This window comes from Ascaphus truei, chromosome 4 (genome assembly GCF_040206685.1).
Source record: "Ascaphus truei isolate aAscTru1 chromosome 4, aAscTru1.hap1, whole genome shotgun sequence".
NCBI lineage: Eukaryota > Metazoa > Chordata > Amphibia > Anura > Ascaphidae > Ascaphus > Ascaphus truei.
Window position 1 is genome coordinate 53,954,368 of NC_134486.1, and position 12,298 is coordinate 53,966,665.

The 12,298-nt window shown below is 39.8% G+C and overlaps 1 protein-coding gene across 1 annotated transcript in view; it reads right to left on the reverse strand.

The window, feature by feature from the left end:
- Positions 1–12,298, reverse strand: part of LRPPRC (leucine rich pentatricopeptide repeat containing) — a 129,966-nt gene that overhangs the window by 23,524 nt on the left and 94,144 nt on the right. Inside the window, exons 26-29 of the mRNA XM_075595782.1 lie at positions 9,969–10,037; positions 6,573–6,663; positions 4,400–4,542; positions 3,743–3,851 (exon numbers count right to left, since the gene is read on the reverse strand). Coding sequence (XP_075451897.1) covers positions 3,743–3,851; positions 4,400–4,542; positions 6,573–6,663; positions 9,969–10,037 — 412 coding nt within the window. The remainder of the gene's footprint in view (positions 1–3,742; positions 3,852–4,399; positions 4,543–6,572; positions 6,664–9,968; positions 10,038–12,298) is intronic.

The window sequence follows — 12,298 nt, forward strand, 5'->3', positions numbered from 1 at the left end:
GTTCTCATAAGAGTTTAAACATAAAACAATGACCTTACAAAGGACCCATTCTAAATTTAAGTAGCTATTGAATATAGTCTTATAAGCTAACGACCTGTCAGGTCTCACACATTCAGAAGACAATGTATCACAGTGCCACTGCAGAGCCTGTGCTTGTCAAAGCTGTGTACTGTATGATACGGTCTTAAAAAGGCAGTTTATCCCAAGGCCAAAAAGAACCAATGCTAGTGAATTATTAACTGGGTTAAATTTAGGGGAAAGATTCCTTTCTTCTCGGCTTTATTCATGTTATTTTTTAATCTAAACACTATGAGCATCTTGAAATAGTTTCTCAACATTCGTATGTAAGCAAGATAACAAAACTCGGGAGTTTTGCGTAATGTCGCTTGGTTTCGCTTGGTTCAACAAGACCTGCCCTCTCTCCCACTGGCAAACTGCATACCCCCTGATATCAGTTCTCTGAAAGGCAGGGCACAACAACAGATGATTTTGGGGAAAGCAGTATGCTTTGTTTAAGCAAACCGTTTGCTGTAAGGACGATTAAATACTACTACAAGTTTCCTTCTCTTATTCACGCCTCCATGCAGTTTTGCATACTCGTTCCACTGAATTGTTCCAACAGTGAAATAAACCTCTCCTCAAACTACATACTAAGAGCAGCTTGACAAAAGGGGCAAGCATCTCATTACTTTGCCTTTTCCAATCGGATCACAAATGGCAGTGACATTCTCAAGCGGGTTTTAACCCTTATGGTGCCCCAAATCTCACAAGGGCCAGCATTCCAGGGGTCCTTATAACATTACATAATACTTGTTTACTGGGAGGGGAGGGGGGAGGGGGCGGGAGGGACGCGTTCACGGAGTCACAAGGGAGCGGGTACCGACCATGTGACCCTTACAGAAAGTCGCACTCCCGGAAGTCCGCTTGCACTTTGTTGTGGTCAGACCTTCGGCATCGCAAAGGTTAAAAATCTAACTCACAGAAATATTTGAATTGTGAACTAGGTCGCTGGAAACCAGTCTAACTAGTCTTCCCTCTGTTAAATAGGAGCTTCTAGAGAAACACGAATTAAATATTTTATAAAAAGTTGCTGCTGCTTTTCAACACATCAAAAACCAAAACATAAAAATGTGTTTTTCATTATCAGTGCTTCAAAGATAATGAAATAATAATTTAACACCTGTTTTTCTATATTATTTTGAATACATAAACTGTCTTCAAAAGTCTGTTTTGTTGAACACACACACAAAAAAAAAAAAAGTAAAGAGCAGTTAGGCAAATAACAGAAACCTCAGAAGGTGCAGAATGTGGAGATGAACTTAATATGACAACTGTACACATACTAAAGATTGGGTCATTATGTTTTAAAGCTGCACTCATTTTGATGGCTGTATAATAAATGTAATGCCACCCACGTGTAAACACTCAATGACATGATTTATTTTTGCCATGACAATCATTCATTGCTTCAGCTTCTTTTCAGAGATGTCTACTAGCAAACTGACAACTTGCCAACACAAAATGTCACATTCCCTTCACCCTCCGCCTTCCTCCTTTGTGTGTTAATAACTCGCATCTTCAGCCTTTATTGCTTATGAGACCTGTGTACATCAAAAACCCAAAAGAATGACTCATGACACACATACACATTATACTACCGCTCAGATGCACCATGTTCTGTTTCTCGGCTTTGCTTATGGTAACAATATAAAAATAAAAAACTTTTTTTTTTTTTTTGGAAAACCCTATAGAAAGGCCATCTATCAACCAATCACCCATGGAAAAAGGAGAGAAGAAATGGGACAGGTCTAATGTGGACGGTCGTGGTCTAGATCTGGGGTGCGCAAACTTTTGCAGCTGTATCCCCCCCCCCCCCCCACCCCGCCCCGCCTGCTGCCCCCGGTGCTCGCGCCCTCAGTTCCCGGCGTCAAATGATGCCGCAGGGTCATGTGACGTCACGTGACCCCTGTGGCATCATTTGATGCCTCGATGCCATGGCGACGGGCGTCAAATTACATCACATGACCCCGCAGCGTCATTTGACATTGCATTGCCATGGCGACACGTCATTGAATCTCGGTAAGTAATAGGTTGCAGGGGCCACACGCGAACCCCCAGGAATGTAATTTAAATGCCGTGGGGAAGAGCGCGGGGCCTCTGCAACCACCGCGCCCGCCTAGAAAAATCTCCCATCTCCCCTGCTTGCGCACCCCTGGTAGAGATCAGTGGTTTGACCTTTTTTGGTTGAGGAACCCTAGAATTAGATTATGAGGGGGAGGAAAGAGAGGGTTGGGGTTTCCCAGAATCACACACACACACACACACACACACACACACACACACACACACACACACACACACACACACACACACACACACACACACACACACACACACACACACACACACACACACACTGCTGCTGCTGAGCTTGAGTTGTCCCAGCTCTGCCCCCCTGGCGGCCGCGGAACCCCGGTTGAAAATGACTGGTCTATATATTGCAACATACATGGCTTATTTACATGGGCGAGACACAATGTTCCTCATCCATTTCTGCCTCCCACATTTATCCCCCGTATGTCCTAGGTATTTGTGTGTAAAACATATCTGATATCTGATATCTAGCACGGTGACCGCTGTATAAAGGGTATTTACCGTTGTTTAAATTAATCTTGATGCAGCTCTCATGACTGGACAAAACATCCATGGAAAATAACATTTAAGTGTCATTGTGAAATGCGCCATTTAATTGTTTAATTGATCGCCTTCAATTGTATACTTAATTTATGCAATATTTTCACTGGTTTCTTTCTTAAATCTAAACATTGTAGCTGCAACAAAGAGAGAGTTCCACTACCTATTGGCTGCTCCTTCAGGTCGAAGCACAAAGCCCTACCTCTAAGAGGAGCAACTGTAGGATTAATTACACACTAAGGGGATAGAAACTAAACTTCGATATCGGGTATTGGAGCTCAATCCTGCATTAACTGTCACTCACGTCAAAAGCAGTTGACACGAGACCAAGCTGCGATACCCCATAGGCTACGCTTACAGTGCCTGCGACGTCAGGCTATGGTCGCTGGAAAAATCTCATTTAGACGGTGGTAATGCATTTGTTTTGACGCGACATTGCGTCGCTGTCGCCGGCACTATAAGCGCAGCCTTACTTGAGTTTACTTATACCAGCCTACCATTGAGGTGTGAAATGTGCAAACACTCAGGTTCACATGGAATCCAGGACATTTGTGGCTCGTGAAATGCATCAACAAAACATATTACTGAGACCACCATATTTTGCTAAAAATACATAAAAATATCAAGTGGTACACATATAGTGAAAGCCATACAGTTTAGGACCGAGCAAATCTACCAAATCTTCTCATCTCTTTAAACATGGGGTATATTTACTGTATCCAAGTCACTCAGTAGTAAAATTGGGACAAAACTGCACCTTGATATATATATATATATATATAGGAAAAAAGTCTATGACTTGCAAAATGGATTCCTACTCTCTAAATAAATCCTTTTTTATTCAATGAACGATTCCATGTACGGTTGATAAAACATGTAAATAATTGAAGTTTAAACATACTGTAGTTTACCATATTTGTGTGTTCTTGGAGGAAATACATTATTGTTAAAGTCTTGTAACTTAACCCTTGATCAACATACAATCCTGTGTAAAGAACAAATTGTAACTATGACAGTTCCCACTGTGTGCCAGATCAAATGCGCTTACCGTTGGCTTTTCCCTTTTTACAGAGAACAAGCACTCCCCTTTGGTATGAGCTTTCTGAGAGCGTGGAAGACTGGGGAATACTGGGCTCCATAGCATCTTTATACCAAGACTTTAAAAGACAAGAAGAAGAATATTAATACAAATATTATGAATGCAAAGAAAACAGTAAATCTCAACACATTGGAATAAAGGGTATACGTTAGCGTATATAGGTGTACCTGTATGGTGTGTAACATCTTAACTTTACGGTTTGCCCATTTTAAATGGTGTGTGGGAAGGCAGTCTGAAAGCTTAAATGTAAAAATCCCAATACTGTTTAAAATATTACTGAATAATAAATATAGCTTTCGTTAAGCACTAGTCCGAGACTCATACCTACTGAGGACATAATGCTGCAATTTAAAATGATCAGGGGGCTCAGAAGCGTCGGTGACCATTTGCCATAAAAATACTTTTACATTCATTGTTTTTCCAAACAACAACAAAAAGAACCGAGGGATTTATAAATTGTATGTTGAGAAAAGGCGGAAGTAAGATCCCTTCTGATTTTTTCTGCTATGTTGAGATAAAGGGAAATTGGAAATTGTTGTGGATCAGCCAAACAGGAATAGACCTTCAGAACTTTTTGCAACAAAATGGGAAACATAGTATCATTACCTCTGGCACTTCAAAAGGAACTTCTTTGCCATTGCTCCTAAAGATCTCTGCCAACAACCTCAATGTTCTCTCCCGGGGAATTATATTTTCTTCTTGTATTTTAGTCCAAACTGAATCCGCTTTCTGCCAGTCATTATTCTCCTCTGAAACATTACGACAGAATTATTCATACCGGCTGCTGCAGAAGTTGTAAAGTTTGAATGAGAATGTAGAGGTACCAAGTCTCAGCCAGAGGCAGCGATTATAGTGGCCACAAGCTGTACCTCTACGAGGCAGGCCCATAGAGCGCGCGACCACGCGCAACCGTTTTAAAAATACAATTCAATTTTTTTTCTTGCGTCACGGCCGTGTCACATGAGCGGTTCAGCCAATGAGGGCGAACTGCTCACGTGATGCCATGGTCACGCCTCCGGATCGCCTCCAGCTAGTAGTGCATGTTACGCACACGCGTGACGTCACACGCGGCCACTATAATCGAGGCCTAAGACTGGATAACAGGAGAAGTAGCAAAGTTAAGGACATCTGGAGGTGAGCTTTCCCTACAACTCCCAACTTCAAAATTTCCCACTAGGTAATTAAAACACACGTAATATTTCTTTCACAAGTGCAGAATCTATTGCAAACTAATTTGATAATAAAAATGGTTCCTAAAACTTATTTAAACAAGTATGCAATAGTGCTTAGCATCTGAGCAGGTTTGCTGGGCTCATTCTTTAAACCAACTTGGCTAGTGCAGCAAGATGAAGCTTTAGGAGATTCTAAAAAGGAAATTGGAAGCTTAAGCTTCCACTCACAGTGTGCTCATTTGCATGTCCATGTCATAACCTGAACATCTGCTGTTTATATACTGTACTGTGTAAAGACTGGATGAGTAATATAGATAACGTCTAGAATGTTTTCTGTCCTTACTGCATCAAGTGGTGTACATTGGAGGGATCCTCCGTGGTTGGTTAATAACATGCTTAAAGGGTTAAAGCAACAATCCATTCTGAATACTATTTTTTCCTTCTATACACGGTTACAATCTGGATGTTTTCTTGATCTGGACAGTCACCATATAACAACTGGGAGTAACTCTGCTAAGGAGAAACTGCCTGTCGACCACCATTTTCTTGAATTTATAATGCCAATTAACAGGAAGCAGCCAGTGACTCAAATCTTTAAGATGTCTCCGTCCATAACTGGCTCACAGCCAGGCAGCTGCCAAGTGACCATCTTGGAAGTGGGCTAATGCTCTCCACAAACGCTCTCTGAAACACCGTAATCACCACAACCTGTTTCGGATCATCCAAAAGGATCAAAGGCGGTGATTGCTGCTTTAATACGTGAACACTAGAATGAATCCTCTCTGAGAAAGTGTCTGTTTCACTTGTATAACATATAAGCTGCAGAAGCAGAGGTCCAGCAGCCCTCCAATGTATTTTCCCTTTCTGATTCAAATATGTACTCAAACATTTTAAATGTAATGTCTCAAGCTAAATTATATAACAAGTGCTTTATTTGCATAGTTCAACTGCAATAACTTGCGGAAGGGATGACTGCCAAACCCTGATGAGGTACAATCTATATTAGTTCACATGGCTTACAGAAATAAGAAGAGTAGGTACACATTGCATGGGGAAACCAACCGGGTCAAACTAAATACAATTCCACTTACAAGAACTACAGGGAAAAAGTGCTTTTAAGCCACTTTGGTAATAAAGCAGTAAACATTTAAAAGGCCTGCAAGATCTCTCTGATATGTTGCGGCTGTTTCAATTAAAAATCCTTCAATATTTAATGCTGCATCTGTTTAGGGAAAGCATCAATTCCAAACCTCCAGCAAGCTCTCAAGTCATGCGGCAATGAAGGCAGTTAAGTGAAAAATGCACAATTTGTGCATCGAATGTGTCTGGCAACTCTAGCATAAAAGTAATTCTATAAAATATGATGGAATAAAATGATTCTTTCCTAGGTACTAAGGGGTAATTGATCAGCTCGCTGACACTTAAGGACACCTGGATGAAATGCTAAGTTGGTTAAGACCGTAGCAATATAAAACTAGATTATTATAGCGCAGATAAAAGACATTCCCATCAATAGAATTTTTTTTTTTATAAACCAGATACAGTACTTGTACTCCATTAGTATCAAGCACATCATAACATTGCACAATTGCTGGAAAAATACTTACTGCAGAGCTTCAGTAGGTGGCAATACATGTCATCTCTGTCACACTCAAAAAGTTTCTGAGTCATCTCCACCAAGTTCTCCAATGCTTCCATCTTTAAAATGAAAAGAAAGCCAGTATGGCCATCATCAGAAGAGGCATTCAACAGCTGCAGCCCAATGTCCCTACAGGCACGCTACACAGACAAGTAAGGTTCTCTTGTTCTTGTTTTGTTTATTGTTTTTCTAATTAATGGCATAGTGAGGTGACAAACATTTGACAAAGTAAGGACAGGAGGGCTGCCATGTTGCCTATTTGGGGAGGTCATTCATGGAAAAGGAAGTTCCAGGTTTCCATAGACATCAAATCTCGTTTCGCATAACTTTCAGCTCTCTATAGGGGATGGCCAACTCCAGACCTCCAGGGCCACCAACAGATCGGGTTTTCAGGATATCCCTGCTTCAGCACAGGTGGCTCAATCAATCTTGTGGCCCAGTCGAAGACTGCACCCCCTGTGCAGAGGCAGGGATATCCTTTAAACCTGACCTGTTGGTGGCCCTCGAGGATTAGAGTTGGCTACCCCCTGCCATAGAGGAAAGTTACAATGTTACTCAACAAGCTAGCAGCATAGATATTTCTAACACTGGTGATATACATCACTGGTAACAAAAAGTTCAGTCAAACTAAAATGTTATATCAAAATCAAAACCTCGTTTTCAACACCCCTGCCCTGCAGTAACCAAATGGTCCCTGCAATAGGCAGATCTAAAGGACATCACGGAACGTGTTAGAGAAGCAGAACACTGAACAGAGCCGCACACAGAAAACCCATCATGTTCATTACTTCGAGTATTCATTTACCTTGATTATTTTATTGATATTTAGACCTTTGATATATTAAGCACACAGTTATTACATGAAAACATTCAAATTACAGTTTTTTCCTAGTTTGGATGTATCTGCCTTCAAGGGATAAGGAGCCTCCTACGATACACACAGTTACATGCATCAAACATCTTAGGGCCCTAGTCAATATACTCAGAAGAGGCAGCTTCTGCGGGTTTTCACAGGGAAAAAAAAGTCTGGAGCCGTTCACCCTTTATTTGAATAGATAACCAAGGCAGACATTGGAATACAAAAACCCTACAATTAATCTATTTTCGGCCAGATTTACAGTTGCTATTATAATGAGCTGAAGTGTGTTTTGGGGGTAAATCTTTTTCGTTTTCGGGTGGTCACCACAGCCAAAATGACAAAGCTGCAGAATATCCATTAATAATGCGGTAGAGAGCTGTGAGGCACCCATACATTCATATGAAAAGCATATAAAGCCATCTGAATGAACAAAATATATATATAGGGCCTGCTTATCAGGAACTCCTGTCCAAGATGGAGGCTTTTTGCTTAATTTTTGGGATATTTTTCAATTTCGCCTTTATTTCTGCGCCTTTTCTGGTTTTCTTTGGGCCTCTTTTAGCTGATTTTTATGTATATCTAATGGTTATTGAATTAGATGAAATCATTTGCTTGTGTCTGGTGGTAAAAGTTCACATTTTTGTTCTGAAGCAGATTTTTCAGTCTATTGAATAAAGGCCCCTATGAATCTTAAAGCTTCAGTCCGCAAAGCCAGTGTGGTCAGAAGTCAACCAGAAAAGTAAGGAGATCCAGAAAAAAGGCAATTTAAATAGAATATTCTAAACTTCAAGATTTGACATAGATATTGTAAACCGGATGTCAAAAATTTACATCTACAGTATGTCAAATAAAACCAAGATAAGCACGGTACTTGGGTACAATTAAACAAATACATTTCACAATAATGATTGAATTACAAAGTGAAACAAATTCTAAATTACGTGGAACATGCAAGACAGATTTGTTTGTTTTTTGGTTGCTTTTATTGTTTATTTTAAGAAGGTTAACTTAATAGGAATCCAGTCCTCTTATTTCTACACTATTGTTTACCAAGTTTCTCAATATACTTTGGAAGCCGTGTTCTCAGTGTCACTAAATACTGCCAGCAGGCAAGCGCCTTGATAGGCAGAGTGATTGGCTCGAACGCTTTAAATATCCATAAACAACGTGGCATTTTCCCAAATCCTTTCTTAATGCACAGAACTGAAGAGTTATTTGACAATCTACTTAGAAAATGAAAGGAACACTTTCTGATGCAGCAGCAGCAAAATCTTTTTCAAGTTAGTTTTTTTAAAATGATCTTTGCATCCGTGTTAAATTAGCTTTTTTAATGCTTTTGCAAGGATATTTGCATTTAAATCTGTTCGTGTTATATTAAGCCCATTTGAAAATAAACATGCTACCATAACCAGTGCCACTGTACACTTAAAACCACTCGGAGCTTCTTCTGCTTAAAGAATGGAGCCTCAAAAACACTGGATATAACTAATATAGATAGTTATTAAACCTCACTCCCTCAATAGCCCCTATAATATTAAACAACAATGAAGGAGTCACAACAGAGAGATATAGATATATATATATTTATATATGCACCACCTTGAGAAAGGTCCCACTGGGGGACCGAAACGTTGTTTTTTGTGTCTCTTTTTCAATACAAAGAACTTGTGATCAACTTACCTGTGTGCTGTCCCTTGATGTTGTGCTTCAACCGGTATCGTATGGTCTATTATTGTGTTATGGGATAAGCACCAAACTTTGTTTAATTTCAAGTGGAGTGCCGGCTGTTTTTTGGATAATGGAAAATATATATATATATATATATATATATATATATATATATATATATATATATATATATATATATATATATATACACAAATACAACTGTATGCTCATCTGCATGTCTTAGGCATGTCTGCAACCCCGCCTTTCCCCATCATCACCCAGCATACAGCACTTCCACTGCAGCAAGGGATTCTGGGAAATGACATGCAAATGAGCACACAGTGTCACTTTTTGCCTCAAAAACCATTTTTAACATGGTTCCCTATAGGCTTAAGCTTGCTGCATGGTCACAGCTTTGAGCACAGCCAGGGTTAAGGTGCATACCCAGAAAACAACCCACAGACAGCTGTTTCGACCTTGATGGGTCTCATCAGTGTGGGGTTGATATATATATATAATATATATATATTTATATATACACACATACATACACATACACACACACACACACATACACACTATCTATCAATTATATATATATATATATATATATATATATATATATATAAAACAACTGAAGTAAAACATGAAGAGAAATTGCAGAGAGGATTGTGGGCCAGTACGAAACTCAATTGTTATACCCACTGCCCCTAAACTCTAGGATTTTAATGTTCTGATGTAGAGACAGAACATTTTTTTCTGTTAAAAGGTAACTGCTGTTTTAATAACATTGTCATAATGTTGGGACTAAATGTACATTGCTTGAAAACACCTTACCTGGTTTGTTGCAATGCACTTCTCAGAAAACCACTGTAGCCTTCCTGGGCGCGCTCTCAAACCAGGAGTCTACAAAAAGTATAAGCACACACAGATAAGCGAGGGTATGTGCAGAAATACACACAGGACCGACTAAAACACTGCTAACACAAAAACATTAAGCTTTCTCCTACTCTCAACAGAACGTGTTACAATATACATGTATCCTCTGCCACATAAAAAATAATAATTACCAGCTATTATTTTTAGAATAGTTTAATAACGACGGATTACAATATATACACACACACAAATATAAATACAGTATGTTCGGTTTGCTGTGTTACAGTCACGTTTGTCAATTCATGAGACTGTACAACACCTTGACATGTACATCAAATCTGGAGAACACTTTAAAATTCTTCACCTGATTAACAAAAGAAAGCCTTTGCTAAGGTGGGTGAATTAAAGAACAGACGCGCATACCAGATCCACCAACTGTGTTTGCATTGGCTGTGATAATCAATAGCCTTTAACAAATGAACCGTCAGTGGTAACTACCAAGCAAAACGGTCTTCTCATTATGTGGTAGAAGTAGATGCCAAACATAAAGACTAAAAGTACAGCTCAGCCCCCTTATAACGCTATGCTTGGGGTCCAAAGAATCCCATTGCGTTATAAGTGGATCGCGTTAGAAATAATGTACCATTGTATGCATTGTACAGGCATACCCCGGTTTAAGGACACTCACTTTAAGTACACTCGCGAGTAAGTACATATCGCCCAGTAGGCAAACAGCAGCTCGCGCATGCGCTTGTCAGCACGTTCCGAACAGCAATACCGGCTCCCTACCTGCACCGAAGCTGTGCGCAAGCGGGGAGACTATAGAGCCTGTTACAAATGCGTTATTCACATCAGTTATGCACGTATATAACGATTGCAGTACAGTACATGCATCGATAAGTGGGAAAAAGGGAGTGCTTCACTTTAAGTACATTTTCGCTTTACATACATGCTCCGGTCCCATTGCGTATGTTAATGCGGGGTATGCCTGTACAATAAAGTATTTAAGATACCAATAATACTGTTGTAAAGTATTCATAAATACAAAAATTGGGAGCCACGCTTGCATCGCGTTATAAGCGGATTTGCGTTGTAACGGATCGCGTTATAATGGGGTTGAGTTGTATTAACACTGAGCCACTTAAAATAATAATAAAAAACATTTAGCGCATGTTTAGAAGAAAAATTGGAAACAATAGAAAAAATAAATAAAAAAACATTTAAGAGCACACTTAATGTATACTCTATGACCGTTTCAGATAATATATGTAGTTTGAGAATCTCCACATTGTTAGGTACTTTCGTCTTTCTAGGCTTCCCTGTAGGGAAGAGACTTGCGCCTAAAAAATTATATGCGAAATGCGGCCATGTCCTGATAAGACTATCAAACTATTCAGTGTTTTAATAACCTGGCACACAATAGGTTAACTTGAGTTACAAGTTACAGCTTCAAAATACATGTATTGTTATTATTGTGATCAGGACCAGGCCTGGATTTCTGCGTTTGTCTAGGAGTGGGGTTATCAGAGCGCGACCTGCTCTGGAATTGTTGGGCGATTAAAATGTATATTCACAACTGTTTGTGACAGTGGTAATAAGCAAAAGTCCCTTTAATGTACCTTAAAAAGACATTTCTAAAAGGGTCTGGGAACGCCAGAGGGTGGGCAGGAAGACACTCCACATGACTGTTTAAGTTTACTAAATACAGGCAGTCCTCGTTATCCGTTCTGGAAGTAGCGTTGGATAGTGAAACCGTTGTAAAGTGAGTCCCATGGTAATCAGTGGCAGTGAGCGTTAGATAACGCATTCCAGCGTCGAAAAACGGCCCATGAGGTTGCATTGTAAAGCGTTGGATATGCCATTCATTGTAAAGTGAAACGTTGGATAATGAGGACTTCCTGTATAAAATATTGTGGATCGGATATGATTAACAAGAATAACAAATACATCTGACGAATTAAAAAATGCTAAACAATCCACGATTGTGAAGGTGCAAAGGTCAGATATTCGTATGTCTCTCAAACTCAGCATTAACCCCATCAAAAATAATCACTTTGCCTGCAACAAACTCCCCCGAACGCAATGAGGTGTGTCGCAATGTTCTAGGAGCTACAGTCAAAGTGATGACAATGTCTATATACTCCGGCATTTTTTAATTCAAGCAATTTTCTCGCCCTAAACCACAAAGTGGTCACTGGAGATTGAGGAGGGGGAGTTCAGGATCAGGATTCGTCCCAGAAGGTGGGCGTATTCAGTTTTCAATGCAGGGGCTTTCAGGATAATAAAAA